The sequence below is a fragment of the Thalassophryne amazonica genome, chromosome 2 (genome assembly GCF_902500255.1).
Source record: "Thalassophryne amazonica chromosome 2, fThaAma1.1, whole genome shotgun sequence".
NCBI classification, from domain to species: domain Eukaryota; kingdom Metazoa; phylum Chordata; class Actinopteri; order Batrachoidiformes; family Batrachoididae; genus Thalassophryne; species Thalassophryne amazonica.
In genome coordinates, this window is record NC_047104.1 from 68,096,904 (window position 1) to 68,119,555 (window position 22,652).

At 40.5% G+C, this 22,652-nt stretch overlaps 2 protein-coding genes and 1 long non-coding RNA gene across 4 annotated transcripts in view; 1 reads left to right on the forward strand and 2 right to left on the reverse strand.

Moving 5' to 3' along the window:
- LOC117525332 (transmembrane protein 266-like) overlaps positions 1–15,450 on the reverse strand; it is a 300,763-nt gene extending 285,313 nt beyond the window's left edge. For both annotated transcript variants that reach the window (XM_034187181.1, XM_034187174.1), the window contains exon 1: positions 14,985–15,450. The gene's annotated coding sequence lies outside the window, so the exon portion shown is untranslated. The remainder of the gene's footprint in view (positions 1–14,984) is intronic.
- On the forward strand, positions 7,773–11,837 carry LOC117525350. The gene is made up of 4 exons (XR_004565017.1): positions 7,773–7,783; positions 8,579–8,584; positions 8,882–8,886; positions 11,685–11,837. It is a non-coding gene; the product is annotated as an uncharacterized LOC117525350 (long non-coding RNA).
- A 1,133-nt stretch (positions 15,451–16,583) lies between the features above and the next one.
- Positions 16,584–22,652, reverse strand: part of fbxo22 (F-box protein 22) — a 38,236-nt gene continuing 32,167 nt past the window's right edge. The window contains exons 5-8 of the mRNA XM_034187193.1: positions 21,162–21,314; positions 20,896–21,061; positions 18,730–19,200; positions 16,584–17,551 (exon numbers count right to left, since the gene is read on the reverse strand). Coding sequence (XP_034043084.1) covers positions 18,807–19,200; positions 20,896–21,061; positions 21,162–21,314 — 713 coding nt within the window. The 3' untranslated portion in view covers positions 16,584–17,551; positions 18,730–18,806. The remainder of the gene's footprint in view (positions 17,552–18,729; positions 19,201–20,895; positions 21,062–21,161; positions 21,315–22,652) is intronic.

Consider the following 22,652-nt stretch of genomic DNA (forward strand, 5'->3'; position numbering starts at 1 on the left):
ATATACTTATTTTTATTTTTCATTATAACATAAATTGCATTTTAAAAGAACGATAATACATCAGAACAAAGTGGCATGTGACAATTGACAACATATTACTTTTTCACAATACAATCTTAAATAGATCTCAGTTTACATCACCGAAGTTTGAATTCTATCCATTTTTTCCACAGCTCTTCACATTTTGGTAGCTGTAGTCTTATGATATATGTAAGCCTTTCCATATTGTAGATGTCATCCATTATTTCTCTCCAGTTGCCCAAGGTGGGAGTGGTGGCCTTGTACCACTTTTGCGTAATTGCTTTTTTCGTGGCCGCCAAAAGAATCTTCACCAAGTATCGGTATTTAGTTGGGATTGCAATGTCTGTTAAATATGCTAAATACAATACTGTACATGTATTGGGTAGCTCATATCCCAGTATGTCTTTTAATTCTTTCCGAACATTATCCCAGTAGCTTGTCAACTTAATACAATGCCAAAATATATGTGTGTGGTTAACATCCTGCTCTCCACACAATCTCCAGCAAGGTTGATGTACAGAGAGTGAACTCTTCTTTATCTTTGGAGTAATGAAAAAACGTACAATATTTTTCCAGCAAAACATTTTCCACATTTTAGAACTCGATGTGTCCTGTTGTGTTACACAGATGTCATACCACATTTCATCACTTATCTCCGTCTTTAGTTCTTTTTTCCATTTATCTCTTATGTATAATGTTGACGTTTTACTGTTACCTACCAAGCCTTGATACAATTTTGAAATTAGTTTTCCAGATATATTCTTGTATGCGTTACTTAGTACTTCTGTAATTGCATTTATTTTCCCTGTAAGACCTGGTCTTATTTCCTTGCGGTAATAGTCCCGAATCTGAAGATACATATAAAAATCTTGTTTGTCCAAGTCAAATTCTCTTTGTAGAGTCTGAAAGGTCTTAATTTCACCTCTTTTGATTAATTTACTAAACATAGTCAGGCCTCTGTTTGACCATTCCTTAAATTTTGAGTTCATGATTCCTGGTTTGAAGTTTGTGTCGTATGCCAACCAACTAAAGATCTTAATTTCACTCTCCATCTTGTATTTTTTAACTACTGAGAACCAGGTCTCCAATGTGAATTTAGTAAGCGAGTCTAAATATTTCTCGTTTTCTTTAAACATTTTCTTGTTGGTTATCATGGTTCTTATACGGCCCCCTTCAGTATCCAATTCTATTTCCTTCCATTTAGTAGAACAGTACACCAGCAAATCAAAGATTTCATCTGTGCGGCGTAATAATAATTTTGTAAGTTTGGAAGTGCCAATCCCCCCTCTTTCTTAGGTATTTGAAGTGTTGAGTATTTGATTCTTGGTTTCCTCCCATTCCAAATAAATCTTGAGATTTTTTTTATCCCACTCTACAAATTGTGAGGTGGGTATTGGCACCGGCAAACATTGGAACAGATACAAAATTCTGGGTAGTACATTCATCTTAATTATATCAATTCTTGCATTCATATCAAGTAACAGTATTCCCCACTTCTCCATATCTTTGTATATTTCCTGATTAAGAGGAATATAGTTTATTTTGTACAGATTGGTTAGATTGTTTGTAATTGTTATGCCCAGATAACTGATTGTTTCTTTCACCCACTTGAAGTTGTATTGTTTAATCCTGTCTGTTGTTGGACTATAGTTAAAAGACAAAACTTGAGTCTTCATTTTATTCAATTTGTACCCTGACAAGAGACCATAAAAGTAAAAAATGTTCATCAATTTAGGGAGACTTATTTCTGGTCGTTTTAAATATATTAAGACATCGTCTGCAAATAATCCAATTTTATGTTCAGTTTCTCTAATTTTAACTCCCTCTATTTCCTCGTCCTGTCTTATTGCTTGGGCCAAGGGTTCAATAAATATTGCAAATAGAATAGGGGAGAGGCAACAGCCTTGTCTTGTGGACCTTTCAAGTTTGAACCAGTTCGAGAGACTACCATTTATCTTGATTCTTGCTTTAGGATTCTGGTATAATGTTTGAATACATGCGACAGATTGTGAATTTAAACCAAATTTCTCCAGACTGAGATACAGAAATCTCCAGCTAACACTGTCAAAAGCCTTTTCGGCATCTAAACTTAATAATATTGCACTTTCCTCCTTTTTCTGGATTTCTTCGATTACATGTAGACTCCTCCTAATATTGTCATGAGTCTGCCGCCCTTTAATAAAGCCAGATTGATCTTCGTCTATTATGTCTGATATGAAGGTTTGGAATCTATTAGATATAATTGATGAATATATTTTGTAATCGCAATTTAGTATTGATATTGGTCTATAGTTTTCGCAGTATTCTCTATTTTTGCCTTCCTTGGGTATGACCGTGATTGTGGCCTCGTTCCATGATGGAGGAAGTTTCCCATTCTTTAGTGTCTGATTAAATGATGCTAACATCATTGGGTTAAGTTCTTTTTTGAAGATCTTATACCATTCTATGGGAAATCCGTCAGTCCCCGGAGTCTTATTAGGTTTCATTCTTTTAACTGCATCTTCTAATTCTTTCTCTGTAATCTCAAAGCAAATTTTAGTATTTTGTGAATTTCCTATATTTGGAAGATCTAATGAATTTAGAAATATTTTAATTGTCTCATCGTCGGCAGCTCTGGGTTGTTTATATAAATTAGTATAATATTCTTCAAATGCCCTCTCGATCTCTTCTGGTTTAAACTTTAGTGCTTTTGATATAGGGTCTCTAATTTTTAAAATTGTACTAAGCTGTTGTTTGTTTCTTAATTGCCTCGCCAATGATTTAGTTGCTTTCGGACCTCCTTCATAGTAAGTCTGTTTTAGGAATCTGATTTTTTTTTCCCACTTCCGTTGTTAGTATATTATCAATCTTAGTTCTAGCTTCCTTGATTTTTAACAATGTGTTTGTGTCGTTTATCTTCTTGTGCAATTCTTCGAGTTTTTGTAATTCCTTCACAGTTTCCTGGTACTCCTTCAGTTTTTGTTTTTTATTGTATGAAGCTATTGATATTAGTTTACCCCGTATTACTGCCTTCATAGCATCCCACAATATTGTGGGATCTATTCCTCCCTGGTCATTTTCGTTTCTATATATTTCAATGTCTTTTCTTGTTTTTTCCACTAATTCTTTATCATTTAGCAATCCAATGTTCAATCTCCAATTTGTGATCTTGGTTCTCCTATTTAAGTTTACGGTCAGGTATAGTGAGCAATGGTCAGACAGGTCAGCTGTGCCTATCTTGCATTCTACTATTCTGAATCTATCTTCTTTATTCATTAAGAAATAATCTATTCTCGTGTAGGTCAAATGTGGGCTTGAGTAAAATGTGTAGTCCTTTTTCAACGGGTGGGATTCTCTCCAGACATCTATTATTCCCAATTCTTTCAAAGTAGTATTTATGTAGTGTGCTATTTTGGTTTTGCTACCTTTTGTCTTGCTAGTAGTGTCCAAAAAGTGGTTCAAAACAATATTTAGATCACCTCCACTAATTAATATGCCATCAGACTCCTGGGAAATGATATCAAATACCAATTTATAGAAAGATTTATCTGACTCTGGGGGAGCATATATATTAAATAATGTAACCAGTTCTTCTTCTAACCTCCCTTTAATCATAATATATCTGCCTTCCTTATCTTTTACTTCTTTTATGAATTCAAATTTGATTTTATTAGAGAATAAGATTGCGACTCCCCTTTTACTACTTCCTTTAAATGAACTATAAAAAGTATTTCTGTAGCCCATAGTTTTTAATTTTCCATGCTCCTTGTCAGAGAGGTGAGTTTCTTGTAAGTAAATTACATCAGCTTTTTCCTTTTTAAACTTAGTGAGAGCCTTTTTTCTTTTTATTGGATTATTCAATCCATTTATGTTGAGTGATATTATATTCAAAGGATTAAGTTGCATCTCTAACAAAAAAAGGATTCTTGTTTTTCACATTGCCATGAAGAACACATTTAACAATATGAACAATAACCTGAAAAGAACGGTTGAGAACCTGTATCCGGTAAGTCCAAGGACCTTCATCTGGTCCCAATGTTCCGTTGGTGGTGGAGGGGTAAAACCTCCTGGAGAAGGAGGGCCCCTCTGTAGCTGTGGAGATGGACTCGTGAATGAGTCTCCCCTTCATTCTACACTAGTCCAACAGTTTTCGATAGTCTCGCCAAAATTGTGCGTTAACGACGACGGTTTAGCTAGGGAGGTAGGTTGTAGCTTATCCAAAATATCTATCCAATATAAATAAAAACAGGTTTGTTTGTCCACATGACAATTTGTGTTGGGTTAATGATTTTCAAGTAAGGATGAGACAAAGAATAAGTAAGAGACACAAATCAAGGTTGATATAAAGAAATAATAATAATGTTTACTCCCAAACATAGCACTCTACTTATACTGGAACCTCGTATTATATATATATATATATATATATTTTTTTTTTTTTTTTTTTTTTTTTGTCCGTGGTACTTGTGTTGACAATGTCTATTTACAACTACCTCCCTTTATTTGTTTCACCTCATCTTCGAAACTCCTGGAGCCTCTCCTTTGCTCTCTGACTGGCTCCTCTCCTCGCAGATGACTCCTGGTACCTCTCCCATGGAAACACTTCTTTGATACTGTTGTTGAGTGCCACCTCTTGTTCTTCTCCCATCTCCACGTCAAGCCCTCTCTCCCGCATCTCCTTTGCTGCCTCCTGTGGGCTGGCATAGGTTTTTGGCCCGTTTTGCCAATGGGTTCTGATTTTTGTTAGTGGTGTTTGGAATTTAACACTGTGTGTCTTCAATACCTTTTTGATGCCACTGTATGCTTTACGTTTTTTAACTACCTCGTTGGGGTAGTCGTGATCAAAAAACAGTGGTTTGTTGTTCACTTGTATTCGTTTCTTCCATGCTTTCTTGAGAAGGGACTCTTTGGTGTCAAATTCCAAAAAGTTCACAATGATAGACCTAGGTGTTGCTCCAGGTCCAGGGCGTCCAGCTTGACCCTGTATGCTTGTTGAATTGCGAGACGGGTCTCATCTGGTAGCTCCAATTCCTTCCGCAGCATTTTCTCCACGTAGCGGTGGACTGAGTCCCCCTCCGCTCCCTCTGGTACCCCGAAGATTCGAATGTTATTTCTCCTTGATCTTCCTTCTAAGTCAGTTAACTTCTCTTTCATATCCCATTGCGTTTCCAAAGCCGTGAGGAGGGCTCGTTTTAACTCAATACTCCATTCTTCCAGTTCTTCGATCCGGTTTTGCACCTCTTCTAGAGCTTGTTTCTGCTCTGAGTTCTTTCGTGCTTTCCGACAACGTCTGGTCGACCTGTTCTTTAAACGTACTGAATTCCTGCTTTAAATCTGTCTTGACTTCGTTTTTGAGCGTCACAAAGTCACTCTTCATTTCTTGTTTAAGCTCTCGTATTTCTTTTGTTATGCTGTACAGCCCGTCCTGCCACGTACTAGCTGTTAGCTTAGCTCCCTTAGCATTAGCCATTAGCTTGTCCTCTCGAGTGGTACCTTCTTCCTCCGTTTCTGAATCGTTTTCGGCTCTGTTCTGAAGTCTCTGTTTTGGTCGTCTTCGTCTTTTTTGTTCCCCGCTCATCCCCGCTTGTCCTTTAATGTTGAATCTCGAGTATTCTCAGATTTGGGGATGAGTTTATGATTTCTTGGCGAGAGCCCTGTATTAAGCGTCCATTTTGCTTGCTGCTGACCGGAAGTCCCAAACAGTTAGATTTGATAATCGCTAATCTGCTAAGTGAAAAGTTAACTTTTATATCGCTAAACTGATAAACTCCTAAAATTAGCGGACGTTACAGCTAACTGCTAACTTTTAGTACTGACTCGGCACACTATCGGCGACTGATAAACCGGTTTTGAGTTTAAGAATCACAGAGGCTTTTGAGTAAATTCAATGTCAAGCGATCACAAACCCAAAACAAACAAGCCAGCATTTTGTCTTTCAGCACCCTGTAAGTAGGCCTGGGTGATTTGGCCTAAAAATAAAATCTCCGATTTGTTTTTTTTTTTCAGGAAAAAAAAAACAAAACACTGACTTTCAATTTTTTCCAATCCCCCCTCCCCCCGCCCTTTTTTTTAAAGAAAACATTTTGTACAAATGACAGAGATAATGCAAAACAAGTTTTGCTTTTATTTTATCAAAGACTTCAAACTAACCCCTACTTACCTCCTGGAATTGAAGCTCCAACTGTACTTTTTATTTAAAAAATACACTTGGGTAAATGATTCCACCAGAGTAAACTGCTTTTTAGCTTGTTCCCCTCATAAAGTGTGGCATTTCTCCCACTCAGCTGGATGCCTCTGTTTTAGATGCTGAAATAACTTTGTTGTGCCGCTGCATTTGTTGCAGTGGGACTTCAGGGTTCTCCCCAGAAATTTTTAGTATATCGGTGCTGCTGGCAATTATCACCGGAGGCGGCGCATTGTGAGTCATTTTGACTGGTTTTAAATGCATTGAAAGCAAGAATAATAGACAAAAAAAATTACTTATGTTGTAATATTTTGTTATTGGAAGACTTTGACAGAGTTTTTGTTCTTTCACTGAGAGACTCTGGACTCTTTCATTCTGAGCTGCGGCGCTGTGGCTCTGCTCTGCTGCCAGAGGGGCGAGCAGGCAGCAGTCCGTTCAGCACAAACAGCCTGGCTGGATTAAAAAAAAATATAACGGCGCTGTGATAACAGTATAATGGTGCTACAGCATTGTTCCATTGTCTGGGGATAACAGACAAACTTTGCAGCGTGCAGTCACTTGTTCCACATCTGTCGCAGATGTTCCACTAACAAAACTCACTCTTCTTTAGCGATAGCCATGTTTGTTACTGCGTGAAGGAAACAGGAGGGGGAGCTACAGAAGGTCCTCGCTGGTCTCAGGCTCCATGCAAGATCTCACCTCGTGGGGTAAGGATGATTCTGAGAAAACCCAGACCTACACGGGAGGACCTGGTCAATGACCTGAAGAGAGCTGGGACCACAGTCACATAGATTACATTAGTAACACACCACGCCATTATGGTTTAAAATCCTGCAGGGCAGCAAGGTCCCCCAGTTCAAGCCAGCACATGTCCAGGCTTGTTTAAAGTTCACCAGTGACCATCTGGATGATCCAGAAGTGGCATGGGAGAAGGTCATGCAGTCAGATGACACCAAAATAGAGCTTTTGGTATCAACTCCACTCACCATGTTTGGAGGATGAGAACAACCCATAGAACACCGTCCAAACCGTGAAGCATGGGGGTGGAAACATCATTTTTGGGGGTACTTTTCTGTAACGGGAACAGGACGACTGCACTGTAATGAAGGGAGGATGGATGGGGTCATGTATTGCAAGATTTTGGCAAACAACCTCCTTCCCTCAGTAAGAGCATTGAAGATGGGTCATGGCTGGGTCTTCCAGCATGACAATGACCTGAAACACAGCCAGGGCAACTAAGGAGGAGCTCTGTAAGAAGCATTTCAAGGTCCTGGAGTGGCCTGGCCAGTCTCCAGACCTGAACTCAATCTAAAATCTTTGGAGGGAGCTGAAACCTGAAAGACCTGGAGAATATCTGTATGGCAGAATGAACCAAAATCCCTGCTGCAGTGTGTGAAAACCTGGTCAAAAACTACAGGAAACATCCCACCTCTGTAATGGCAGACAAAGGTTTCTGTACCAAATATTATGGTATGTTTTCTATTGTATCAAATACTAATTTCATGCAATAAAATGCAAATTAATTATTTAAAAATCATACAAGTTATTTAAAAATCATACAATGTGATTTTATGATTTTTTTTTATTCTGTCTCTCACAGTTGAAGTGTACCTCTCCATTCTTTGTCGGTGGGAAAACTTGTAAAATCGACAGTGGATCAAATACTTATTTGCCTCACAGTACATGGTGGCGGGCACTGGGCACCCTCATGGAGGCAGCCATGTTGAGGCGCAATACTGATACAGTAGTCAAAAAGGGACATACTTTCACCATGTTTCGCATTTTGCAGTGTGAACAGAAGACTGAAGAAAAAAGAATCAGTGGTTGCTCCCTATACACAGTCTACTGGTTGTTAATACAAGCAAACATGTTTGATAACAGTTTTGTGTAGTGGAGGACTATATATACAACCCCTGGCAAAAATGATGGAATCACCGGCCTCGGAGGATGTTCATTCAGTTGTTTAATTTTGTAGAAAAAAGCCGATCACAGACATGACACAAAACTAAAGTCATTTCAAATGGCAACTTTCTGGCTTTAAGAAACACTATAAGAAATCAAGAAAAAAAATTGTGGCAGTCAGTAACGGTTACTTTTATAGACCAAGCAGAGGGAAAAAAAAAAATATGGACTCACTCAATTCTGAGGAATAAATTATGGAATCACCCTGTAAATTTTCATCCCCAAAACTAACCTGCATCAAATCAGATCTGCTCGTTAGTCTGCATCTAAAAAGGAGTGATCACACCTTGGAGAGCTGTTGCACCAAGTGGACTGACATGAATCATGGCTCCAACACGAGAGATGTCAATTGAAACAAAGGAGAGGATTATCAAACTCTTAAAAGAGGGGAAATCATCACGCAATGTTGCAAAAGATGTTGGTTGTTCACAGTCAGCTGTGTCTAAACTCTGGACCAAATACAAACAACATGGGAAGGTTGTTAAAGGCAAACATACTGGTAGACCAAGGAAGACATCAAAGCATCAAGACAGAAAACTTAAAGTAATATGTCTCAAAAATCGAAAATGCACAACAAAATGAGGAACGAATGGGAGGAAACTGGAAGTCAACGTCTGTGACCGAACTGTAAGAAACCGCCTAAAGGAAATGGGATTTACATACAGAAAAGCTAAACGAAAGCCATCATTAACACCTAAACAGAAAAAAACAAGGTTACAATGGGCTAAGGAAAAGCAATCGTGGACTGTGGATGAAAGTCATATTCAGTGATGAATCTCGAATCTGCATTGGGCAAGGTGATGATGCTGGAACGTTTGTGTGGTGCCGTTCCAGTGAGATTTATAAAGATGACTGCCTGAAGAGAACATGTAAATTTCCACAGTCATTGATGATATGGGGCTGCATGTCAGGTAAAGTCACTGGGGAGATGGCTGTCATTACATCATCAATAAATGATGTAATGACAGCCCATGGGGGTAATTCAGCACATGGGGGGGGGGGGGGGGGGGCACCTGAATTGCCCCCATGGGGACTAAATAAATGATCAAATCAAATCAAATGCACAAGTTTACGTTGATATTTTGGACACTTTTCTTATCCCATCAATTGAAAGGCTGTTTGGGGACGATGAAATCATTTTTCAAGATGATAATGCATCTTGCCATAGAGCAAAAACTGTGAAAACATTCCTTGCAAAAAGACACATAGCGTCAATGTCATGGCCTGCAAATAGTCCGGATCTTAATCCAATTGAAAATCTTTGGTGGAAGTTGAAGAAAATGGTCCATGACAAGGCTCCAACTTGCAAAGCTGATCTGGCAACAGCAATCAGAGAAAGTTGGAGCCAGATGATGAAGAGTACTGTTTGTCACTCATTAAGTCCATGCCTCAGAGACTGCAAGCTGTTATAAAAGCCAGAGGTGGTGCAACAAAATACTAGTGATGTGTTGGAGCGTTCTTTTGTTTTTCATGATTCCATAATTATTTCCTCAATTGAGTGATTCCATATTTTTTTTCCCCTCTGCTTGGTCTAAAAAAGTAACCGTTACTGACAGCTACAATTTTTTTCCTGATTTCTTATAGTGTTTCTTAAAGCCAGAAAGTTGCCATTTGAAATGACTTTAGTTTTGTGTCATGTCTGTGATCTGCTTTTTTTCTACAAAATTAAACAACTGAATGAACATCCTCTGAGGCCGGTGATTCCATAATTTTTGCCAGGGGTTGTATATTCCTTATCACAAAAGAAGGCATGGGAACATAAATTGATCCCAAAGAAGTGAAAATGTGACAGGAAACAAAATCATGACCAGCAATGCTATCTCCAACCTCACCGCCTGATGACACACACAGTGTAGCTTTAAAGGGGAACAGAAATGCTTTTTGAGAATTTGTTTGTGCATTCTTTGGTAAAAATTGTTGTTCATACACTTGCTGAATGTTGCAAGCAGTGTAGATATTATCTGAATCAAATTTGCCACTAAATTGACATGTAAATCTCCACTGGCTGAAGACAGTAGAGGGCACTTCCAGTTGACGTCACTGGTTGGGGTCTCCTCTGCTGGGGACGAGTCTAGTTTACTGAGCTCGCTCAATGAATTTGTGGAAATCTCCCAATACAGAGAGTATCATTATTTGCTGCAGGAGCTGCGTCTGGATGACGGCTGCTTTCAGCGGTCCTTCCACCTCTGCGGGACCCAGTTTGAGGACCTCCTGTCCCGTTCATGCGCGCACATGTAAACAATAAAAAATAAATAAATAAATAAAAATCACTTCACTCGCATCGCTTCAATCGCGTCCCGCTGCGTGAGTTGGCGCCAAAATGCATCCTTACATAGGGATTACATGGCAACCTGTCGCTGCTGTCGCTTGTGTCGCGCCCGGTGTGAACGCGGCTTTAGTCTCATCAAGAAACAGGTGGAATATACCGGAAAGCTGCACATGTTGGCAAAGCCGCAAATAGAGGAACAAGGGAGACAATATTTCCTTCCATAAGTAAGTGGTTTTGGTTATTCTTGTCACTTTGTCCGTGACATATGGTTGATAAACAGGTGTGTGTTTCCTGCCCGTTCCTGTGTCGTCCGAGGACACGGACGACACTTACACACACCACTGACTTCATGAATGAAATTCTATCAATAAAGGATGATTGTGTAAAAAAAAAAAATATATATATATATATATATATATACACACACACACACACATACACACATACATACACACCATGGTCAGTGAGAATTCCATGTCTAACTGGCGTGCATTATTTTCGTGTATATGCACACGTAGTTCGGTGAGTTAAGTCACTGTTACAATCACTCCGCTCTGGTCATCACCATAGCAACGTGCAAATCAGTTGGCGCAGATCAGCTGTGTTTTGACAGGTGAATGACAGAAATGTGATAAAACATGGATTTCCAAGTGAATTTTAATATTTTTGGCCAAAATAAAACGTCTGAGGAATGGGAAGAGGAGGAGAGCAAACGAGAAGAACAGCAAAAGCAACGGTGTAAAGATTTAACATCGGACGAACTGGACAAGACTGAGGACGGGAAACAAGATGAGAACAGTTCTATCCTTGCGGGCTCCACATCAAAACAGCGAGCGTAGTTTCTGGACCTGTTGCCAGAGTTGGCCGCAGCTCCATACAGCAGAGAGGGGGGTGGTGTGAGTGGCCCGCTGCGGCGCGAGCCTGCAGACGTGGTAAGCACATCGGAGACAAAATATCTTGAGACTGGCATAAAATAGTCCCAAATACTCACACATTCTTATCAAGTTCTGTTAACTTAAATATGTGTGTTAGCTCACTGTGTGGGACCGTGGTATAAGCGGATTAAACAATGAGAAGCCGTGCATTATATGGTTTGAATGCACTTCGCGGAGTAACATCACTCCGCTTCGTGTCCTGGTGTTTTAGACTCCGCATCGTGCTTTCAAACCGTATAATGCACGGCTACTTGTTGTTTAATCCTTACATATATATATAAATAAATGTTTTCTAATGGTTTTAGGAGCTGTGCTATGGTGAAAACCCCAGCAGCGCAGCTTAACAGTGCAGATCTGTGTATCTTTCAACACTAATATTTCGGAATGTGTGTGTCAGAGTAAGTTTAATACTTTCCTGACATGATTTAATGTTAATTAATTTTACTGGCTCGATATCCAGGTCAGAATGGCATTTTAGCACGTATATTGCGAGTGTTTTTCTGAGTGTGTTCAGTCACGAATCCCCATTGAAAATGCATTAACATCTGGGAACTTCATCAATATTTTGCCCGGTTAGGAGGTGTCAGGTCACTGTCCATGAAAGCACAGACACATTTGGTGGGCATCACTGGGAGAGCGGACTCTAGCAGTCAGAACGAGGGTCATCTTCCCCCCCAACCAGTGACGTCACTCGACCGACCTGCAAAAATGGCAGCAGCCGGTCAATGTCAAAGCCTGTCAGACTAAAACAAGGTTTTCTATACATGTTTTATGGTCTTTAGTGTTTCTTGAACTATCAAAAGAACACTTTTTTGTGTGTTTATTCATGATATAATCTATAGGCAGTACTGTTCCCCCTTAAGCAGGGAAAATTTTAAACTGACACTGTCACCAAAAATAGCAGTTTTTTTCTTGTACATGTCTTAGCTTGACTACTCACCATAACATGCATCTGCACAACAAAATGATTTCCCTCAGTTGTATGTGAAGTAAATGTAAGAAGATTTAATTTTTTTAATTAATCGTGTTTACAAGCGGGTGTAATCAAGATTCCCCTTCGCCCAACAGGAGCAACAAAGCTATGTCATTCGGTTAGGATTGGTGTCAGAAGTGGGATATGGCAAAGACTATATATGTCTCAGTTCCAGGTGAAGGTGCATAAACCTCAACAAGTCAAGAAATGGTAGGGAGATTTGTAACAATATGTAATCTGGTGTTTGAACTCCACCAAAGTCACAAAGCTATGCTGTGATATGACACAGGTTTACACTTGGCAGAGAGAAGTATTTCCAGAACATTTTGTAATTGTGCTTTTAATCAAGGCAAAAAAATATATATATATATATTTTTTTAAAGGTGATAGAGAGAGGTTGAATGGCTCAGAACCTTCCTAAAAGGCTCTCTGAAACAGCTATGTTACTATGCTGGGTTTAGAATGCCTCGTTTGCCTTTAATGGCGTCGTTTCAGAGCTTATTTGGCAACCTCATTATGAAATGCAAGTAGGTGGCACCGATCGGTTGCCGTTGTTTGATTGGCTGCCCTTGCTCTCACTGAAAAGAAAGCATTATTTATTTATTTTCATTGCTTTTATATTTTCTGTTGTGTTTCTATTCAGGTTTTTTTTTGCCTCTTTCTCTAAAATTGTATATAATAATCATTAGATTATTAATATATAAACAAAAATAAACTTAAGAAACATTACAATTTGAAAACAAATGCACCCGAACGTGACGACAGCTGCAATGCTAACTTTTAACATTGAAAATGCCATAGACAGGCTAACGCATTAGCATCGCTCTCGTTTTTAAGTTATAAAATACATCTATCAACTGTTTCAGAAGAACATAACAGGTCGGTTTAACATAGAAAAGGTAAATAATACTCACAGACGTATGCTCTTTAGGGTTTTAGCAGGAGAAAATTAAGCAAAAGAAAGAAAGAATAATCAAAGCATTGCTTCAATCTGCGAAGCACTGCTTCGATTGCTTCAAGGTTCAAAGCAAAGCCGTGCTGCAGAAAAGTTGTTTACGGACCCGCTGCAGGGTCTGTAATGAATACAGAAATTATTTTCCTGACAAACACCCCCCAAAACAACGGCCACTCTGAAGGACCGATAACATAATCGTTAAGCACAACGCTTATTGATGTCGGTGGATCGAGTCATTTCTTAACAATACCCAAAAGGAACTGGTTCTCAATACACATCCCTAGCTGCTAAGGGGTTAGCTCATTCCCTTTAGAGGAACAAACCAGAGCTAACGTGCCATTCTAACATGCAATTCTTACAGCAGGAATATGGTGCAACACAAATTTAAAACAAAAGAAAATGTGATACTTACAGGCTGTACTGATTGCTGGGGTTGATTTTGTCGCAGAGTTGGAACTGACCCTCTACTGAGCATTAAATGCCGACTGAAGCCAGCTCGAAATCGTGCAAGGTTTGTGAAACAGTTCTCCGTGAAATGTGCAGAGCAAAGAAATAGTTGGCGGTTGTATGTACTGGGGATGCGGTTAAAAATGAATAAAAGCCAATGATCGCGTACTTTGCTTTCCGTGGGAAGATAGTAGTCCGCTAAAACAGCCTGGGAAAGCACACCTGTAGCTCGCCATTGCTTCTCTTCGAGTGTTACGAATGGGTGGGCACAACCTTATGAATAATTAATTTCGAAGGGGCGTGTGTGTGTGTGTGTGTGTGTGTGCGTGCGTGTGTGTGTGTGTGGGGGGGGCTATTGGTGAAAAAGTTACGTAAGTTTTCTCTCAAAAACGGATTGGCCTGTTTTCTAGGGGCAATTCAAAAAAGGAGAAATACTTGAAACAGAGGTTCTGAAACTTGCTGGCACTTTGTGTGCATTCCCCACAGCGGGGAGACTCTGAACTAACACCAAAAACATGAAAAAGATGATTTTGATTATCCCCTTTAAGCAAGAATTTAATCTGGAATTTGTGTTCCAATATTTTTTTTAAGACAGCCAGTAGTTAGCAGAGCTGTCTGCTTAAACTCCTCAGCTACACCTAAGTGTGAGGTGGCCAATCATTCACTTTAGACTTGAAATATCACAGTTACGAAGCATCAGTACGATTTTATAAAACCGTTTTGGTTGGTGTTAACTCATTCATTGGCTGCCTTCAAGAAAAGCTCAAACGTCTGTTATTTTATTTGATGAGTGAAATTAAATAAAATAAGAGGCATGTGACAAAGTTTTCTTTTTCCCGTTCAGTTTTTGGTGGCAAGCTGGCAAAATTCACTTAAAAAATATTAAAAGTGACAAATATCAAACTGGAAAAAAGTCTAGTCTTGCAGCTCCACAAATTTTATATGTATTTTTTTATATATATATAAAGACTGCTGATGTGCACACTGCCCATGCCTTGCTCAAAACTATCAGACACATCAAGAGTAACGATTTCAACCAGACTCTCTTCACTTAAACGACAATTGAGCAAGGAAATACTTGTCAACTAATAACAAACCAAAAAACAATTAAGTAAACTGAAGGGTGTGCAGACTGTTGTATTTCAGCACTACTAAAAGTAATGCTATCATCACGTTGTACGTTAAGAAGCTTCACTTTGCAGCCATCAGAGGAATCATGACAGAGCCGCACATGTGGTGAGTTTGTGGAGATGATTTACCTGCTCCGGTTTATTTTGGGGCTGCAGGTCGTCCCTGTGCTGGAGGTGCACTCCGGTTCCTGCGGCCCCCGTGCTGACAGTAATGTCTGCAGCTCCGGCCGACCAACCCCAGCGCAAAACCCAAAACGCTCCGAAGCTCAAACGCAAGAGGCAGCATTTTGTCCGGGGGAGCGCATGTCTTCTATCGTGCACGCGTCCGATGGCACGGAGCCGAAACCAGCGGCCGCCTTCATCCAAACGCCATCAAAACGTTTGACGTTGACGTTCTCGTACCGGAGACCGACAGCAGCCAATTAATCGTGTGACATTTGCATCGCTCCAGTCACATCACAAAACCGTCGGCGGCGCTGCGTGCGTGTGAGCGTGAGCGGCAGATCCTCTCCACAACCGAAGAGGCCAGTTTGAGCAGCGATTATCGCCGGCGATTTTTATGATCTTTACGCGCGGTGGGGAGGCCGTCCCTCTCCACGCCAGGAGGAGGTTGGGTTTTTCTTTTTTAAACGCCTTCCCAAAATCAAGATACCATTGGAATATAATGTTCCTTCCCTGCAATTGGTTTAAGAGTTTGTCATTCTTCGGGATTAGCCAGCCGGTGGTTAAAGCGCACATCAATCAATCTGAAGTGCGTGTTGGTGCGCTGAAACACGCCTGGACGTGGGTTGCTCCACATGCTATAGGCTGAGTCAGAGTGTGCGCAAAGAACAGCCAGAAAAGCCATTTGGATGGTTTGAACAGATCAGGATTCACAAGCTGCTGGAGCCTTCAACAATACCATCATTAATAATAATAATAATCATATTAAACAAGCATCTCGCATTTCTGGCAGTTTATTGAAGAACTGATAGGAGCAGTGCAGAACATACGATTTGGCACATCACCAAAACCACTTTGCTCCAGACTTGGTTTATTGAAGAAGAAAAAAAAAAAAAAAGCCCTCTAGAAGGATGATACTGATGGTTGAACTATATAAAGTTGGATGGTCGCTATTCAACATTACTGTTGCCTTTTGTATATGAAGTTGAACATTTCAGGGTAACTGTAGTACCTGACTATAAAAAGCTTATAAGGTAAAGTGCACCTACATCTTGCTCATAACATTGATAGGACCAAAAAAAGGGTAATCTAAACAAACAAATCAAGCTATTGTTGAAAGGCATTTGTAAATTTTAACATGTTAAAGTGATTTTCTTGACTTCCAATTTTTCAAAAAATATTTTGATATCCAACCCAAGACAAAATACCTTTTCCCCCCAATCTACCTAGTTTGTCTATAATTTCTAACAATGTGCAAAGACTAAACTATTTGTTCCCAGTTTCTTCACAAGTGGCATTTGCACCATTAAGGGACAAACTATTCAGCTACATTCAGTTTTAAAGTACATTCTCTGTTAAAGCAACAGAAACAACATGAAGCCAGCACAAATCTAAACAGAGAAGTACATATAAGTAGCAGGAGATGCATCCTGACAAATGAGCAAAAAAAAAAAAAAAAAAAAAAAAAAAAAGGCAGTGTCTTTTTTTTTTTTTTTTTAAACATCCTTAAAGTTGGTGTGTAGAATTTAGCGCAATCAAGTGGTGAGGTGGACAATCGTTTTTACATCTTTGGCAATGAGGATTCATGTCTTGCATTTTCTTATGATAACCAATATGTATGATTCCAAATTCAACAAAATTAGGTAGCTCAAACTTGCTAACTTGCACTAGCAATCAGTAGACTGTACAAGGGAGCAACCTTGTATTCCTCTTTTTTTTTCCTTCAGTCTTCTGGCCATGCTGCAAAAAGTGAAAGTATTGCAGGTCCTATTTAGGCTACTGTCTCAACATGACGTTTTCCGTGAGGGGGCCCACTCAAAGAGAGATATGAAGAGCTCATTTTAAATTTAAGAAAACATCGTCTTGTTGCAGGTAAATTATACACTAATGTACAGGTGATGATGCTATATTCCATTTCTGCTGAGAAACACCCTTAAATTCTACACACTGTAGCTTTAAATGGCAGGCTAAAAGCATTTGTTTGGCAAATTAGTACAAGTCTGTAAAAGCTTGGGGGGGGGTTCCTCGTGTATAACAACTAACAGAGCATCGATAAGCTATGCTCACTGACCATCAAGGTCAGTGGTTTGCTAATTTCTGCTAACAAATAAGTAGGAAATACTAAAGTCTTGGTCAAAGTTATTGTACAAATGCTCAGATGCAACTCCAACATCAACATGGGACAAACATGAGTGTTGAAGTCGCTCCTCTGCAAAGAAAACACAAAGTTTATATCAGAGGTAAAATATGCCATGAACCTCCACAATTTGGGGAAAAAAATATATACATGCATTTTTACAGAGTTGCTATATTACATTTGAATATTGAAACAAAAGTATAGTTTTTTTTTCAGGTGCTATCTGAACTTTGTGAAACTCTCTAATTATAACATGTAAACTGTTTACTTGAAGTCTCCAAGGAATACAATAACCAAACTGTTGCCACGACACTGACAACTCAAGACAAAATTTTCCCTGTTTGGGAATACAAATCTAACATCAGTGTTTTTAAACGCACTGGTACAAGCATTATATGAGGTCTATTAGAAAAGTATCCGACCTTATTTTTTCAAAAATCATATGGATTTGAATCACGTGTGATTACATTAGACATGCTTGAACCCTCGTGGGCATGCGAGAGTTTTTTCACGCCTGTCGGTTACGTCATTCGCCTGTGGGCAGTCTTTGAGTGAGGAGTGGCCCACCCTCTCGTCGATTTTTTCATTGTTTAGGAATGGCTCAGAGACTGCTGCTTTGTTTGATCAAATTTTTTCAAAACTGTAAGGCACAACTGAGTGGACACCATTCGATAAATTCAGCTGGTTTTCGGTAAAAATTTAAACGGCTGATGAGAGATTTTGGTCTGGTAGTGTCGTCGTAAGAACGGTCCACGGCGCCTGACGGCGATCTGCGCTTCGAGGCGGCAGCGTCTCGCCGTTTCAAGTTGAAAACTTCCACATTTCAGGCTCTGTTGACCCAGTAAGTCGTCAGAGAACAGAGAACTTTCAGAAGAAGTCGGCATGAGGAGTTTATTCGGACATTCCATTGTTAACGGACATTTTGTAATGAAAGAAAACGTGCGGGCAGAGTCGCATGTTGGGCCCAGACCCGACCACGGGGGGTCGCGACAGGAAAAACCACCTTCGTTGGAAACACCTTAACCGGGCCAGTTGGGAACATGCCCAAGCTGTTAAACAAGTTCTCAGTTACTCAGTTGTTTGAAAGCCCTCAAAAAGCCACCTGAATGTTACACATGGTTTTCAACACGGAGGTGTTTTTCCTGTCGCGGCGCACACAGATTTGCCGAGTCGTCACGGAAACGACTCGGCGAATTTGCGCGCACGTCTTTCATTAAAAAATGTCCTTAAACAGTGGAATGTCCGCATAAAGTCCTCAGCCGGCCTCCTCTGGAATCATCTTAAATTTCTCGAATAGTGTCCACTTGGATATCCTCACAGGTCCAGAAAAAATTTTGATAAAGCAACGCGCGCCGTCTCGAGCAGCGTGTGAAACAAAGGAATTCAGCCGAGAGGGCTGAACCACATCTCACTCAAGGCCTGCCCACAGGGAAATGACGTCAACCGACACGTGTGAAAAAACTCACGCATGTGCACAAGGTTCAAGCATGATTGGTGTATCGCACGTCATTCAACCCCTATAGTAAAAAAATAAATAATAAAAGGGTCGGTTTATTATCTTAATAGACCTCGTATTCCACACAACTCCAACAGCTCCCGCCTGCTGTTCCAAACAGGTATACATTGTTTTATCCCTCAGACAATGTCCGTTATCAACCCAGATGGACCAGAGTCATGACAGTCGTGTACTGATGCTGCAGACCATCCGAGTCAGTGTCACACAGTGTGTAGTCATCTTTAACAATCCGATCGCATCCAATCTCTCCATTTCCAAACAGGCCGAAGAGTGGAGTGTTGGGAAACACCTTGCGAAAGGCATCAGCTTCAACATTACTCTGATTGCTGTAGTAGTTCTGGCCTCTTCCCACACAGGCGAACATGAACCCTAGGGTGTTCCTCTCTGGAATTTTCGCTGCTTTTAACCTTCGGATCGTGGCCTCAGCCGCCTTCGAGCTGCTGATATCTTGGTCCAAAAGCACGGATGCCCCCTGAACCTTGGCGCCACTGAAGGCCAGGCCCACCGCACCATATGCACCCTGGCTACAGCTACAGGGAGACAGCAGAGGAAATGTGAACACTGTAAAGAATACACTATATATTACTGTGCATATATTTAAGCAAAATGTGAAGTGGAGTGCTGTGGATTTCCGAGTATTGACAGAAAATGCAACGGTCTTCAAATTATTTTCATTTATATAGCGCCAAATCACAACAAAGTTGCCTCAAGGCGCTTCACACAACTAAGGTCTAAAGGCCCTGTCACACCTTAACAATTTAGCCTGCGTATACCGACCATATTAAAAACGCTGGCACATGCTGTCATATGTCTAATAAATTAATGCAGCTGTCACACCTTGACGATTAACCAGCGTATGCCAACAGCCCTGTTTCCACCCAGTGGTTTGGTTCAGTACTGTGTGGTGCTGGTCAGAAATAGAGTAACTTAACATTATTTTATTTTCAGTTTTTATCTTGGTGGACCATTTTCATTGTGTACAGAATGCTGAGTGGATTGGCTGTGGTAAACGCTGCTGTGAAAGAATGAAGTGCTGTCTCTTTAAATGTTTAAAGTGCCACTTTCTGATCAGCGGATCTGATCAGGTCATCACAGACCTGAATAATGCAGTGATGAAAGTGGGCCATGGAGAAAAAAAACCCCCAGAAAACTTTGGCCAGGACCAAAGGCCTGAAGCCCCTGGCGGGGGGTCTGAGGGTTCTCCCCCAGAAAAATTTGAAATGTCAGATCCATTCTGGTGCATTTTCGGGTCTATTTTGCTTTAAAACGCTACGTTTACAGGCATGAATTAAAGTAATTTCAGAGGTCATATTCAAAAATCATGAGCTTTATGTGGATTCATGTCTGTCTGTGATGGTGAAATGGACTGAAATGAACAGGTTAGATTTACCAGTCTGTCTGCATGAGGATAGCAGTTTGAGTAAATTACAAGAAACTTGTGCCAATAATCACATAACTTACCTACAAGTTATGTCCCTCGTGCAGGGCATATGAGTCACACGCTGGCACTTGTTGAAAATTTTCAGCATGCCCAAAATTTTTTGAGGAGCTCAGCTTATTAGGGTGTACATCAGCGAACTTCAACATGTTTCAATGTGCTTCAACGTGCACTTAACTTATACTGTTGGCATACACTGGCTAAATCGTCAAGGTGTGACAGGGCCTTAACCTTATCAACCCCTAGAGCAAGCACACAGGCGACAGTGGTAAGAAAAAAACTCCCTCTGATGTTGAAACCTCAAGCAGACCAGACTCGAAGGGGTGACCCTGTGCTTGGGCCATGCTACCAACACAATAGACCAGGGGTGGCCAAGTTCGGTCCTCGAGAGCCACCTTACGGACACTCTTAGTTGTCTCCCTGCTCCAACACACCTGAATCCAATGAAAGGCTCATTAAAAGTCTGCCAACGAGTCTTTCATTGGATTCAGGTGTGATGGAGCAGGGAGACAACTAAGAGTGTCCGGAAGGTGGCTCTCGAGGACCGAACTTGGCCACCCCTGCAATAGACAATACAGGAAATTATACAGATACTTTCAGATGAGCAAATAATAATAATAATAATAATCTTAAATAAAAGCCACCAGATCAGAACTGGGCAAAAACACTTTTGTTAAAGGTTCTCAATAAACAAGAACAGTAAGTAATTTTATTCTACTTGTTTTTAATACATTTAATATTATTCTTTCTAAATTTGCCCATAAATAAGTGCAGGACACCAACTCACCACTGTCTGGAAGGAGAAAAAACACTTTCGACGAGTCCTCCAGCAGTAAGAGCTTTGCTCTGGGCCAGCGGTTCCAGGATCTGGTTGAGGAAGTGTGCACCACCAGATTTAAATGCCTCATAGACAAATATCAGTACCACACGCAGCTCTGGGTTATCAACTAGACCTGCAAAAATGATGTAGTACAACAATAAAACACTGGGGGGGAACAAAACCCTGACTTCATTTGTAGAGTTTGTAGAGACGAGCTGTAAGCCAACACTCACCCGCTTCTTTCAGGGCTGTTTGGGAGAAGGAATTCTTACAAAAATGAAAGGGCCTGATGTTGACACCCTCCATGCTGGGGAACATGATGGCATAGCCTGCTTCTCCCTCCTGGTACTCCTGGGGAGGAGTGGAACACGAGCCACTGGGAGTCACTGCATGAAGATAATGACCACAGAATGTCACTTTCACAACTGGCTGTTAATCACCACGTGTAGGATGATAATATCCCGATGGGTCAAGGGGTAAATCCCACATTCCCAGGCATTAAATGGGTTGCCCGATGCTCAAAATATCAGACTGAGATGTAAGTATGGGCCAAGAGTTAGCAAGGTCCATGTGAAAAACAGAGGTCTGATATTCCTGGAACACTGGTTGAAGAATGTACAAAAACTGGCAGAAGGTTTGGGAATTTATTTTAAGTCCATCTTCAACCCAAAATAGTCCAACTAGCTCATCTTTAACAACCATACCAGCCCAGATCAGTACCACTCCTCATCAACCTCTCTGGTGTCTACTGGAAGCGGTGCTGTGTGTCCATTCGTGATGCAACCATAGACCCATGATGTCAAGAGTTACTCTCATTGTATTTGTCCATAAAATCATTGGAAAATCTGCCTTCAGATATTTCTTGGCCTAACCTTGATTTTCAACTTGTGCATCTTGTTCAGTGATAGTCCTGTTTAAGCCTCTCTTGCTTTGTCCATGTCTCTGAGCACTGAACAGCGTGTACTTCGGGACATACCCAGGTACAGTGCAGCTAAAACATATTCACAGCGCTGCACTTTTTCCACATATTGTTATGGTACAGCCTTATTCCAAAATGGATGAAATTCATTTTTTTCCCTCAAAATTCCACACACAATACTCCATAATGACGAAATCAAAAAAGTTTGAGAACTTTGCAAATCTATTAAAAATAAATAAATAAAAATCACATGTAAATAAGTATTCACAGTCTTTGCCATAAAGTTCAAAATTGAGCTCAGGTGCACCCTGGTTCCACTGATCGTCCTTGGGATGTTTCTACAGCTTAATTGGAGTCCACCTGGGGTAAATTCAGTTGACTGCACATGATTTGGAAATGCACACACCTGTCTACATATAAGGTGACAGTGCATGTCAGAGCACAAACCAAGCATGAAGTCAAAGGAATTGTCTGAAGAACTCAGAGACAGGATTGTCTTGAGGCACAAATCTAGGGAAGGGTACAGAAACATTTCTGCTGCTCTGAAGGTCCCAATGAGCACAATGGCCTCCATCATCTGTAAATGGAAGCTCAGATCCACCAGGACTCTCCCTAGAGCTGGTCACCCGTGTAAACTGAGCGATCAGGGGAGAAGGGCCTTCGTCAGAGAAGTGACCAAGAACCTGATGCTCACTCTGTCAGAACTCCAGCATTCCTCTGTGGAGAGAGGAGAACCTTCCAGAAAGTCAACCATCTCTGCAGCAATCCACCAATCAGACCTGTATGGTAGAGTGGCCAGACGGAA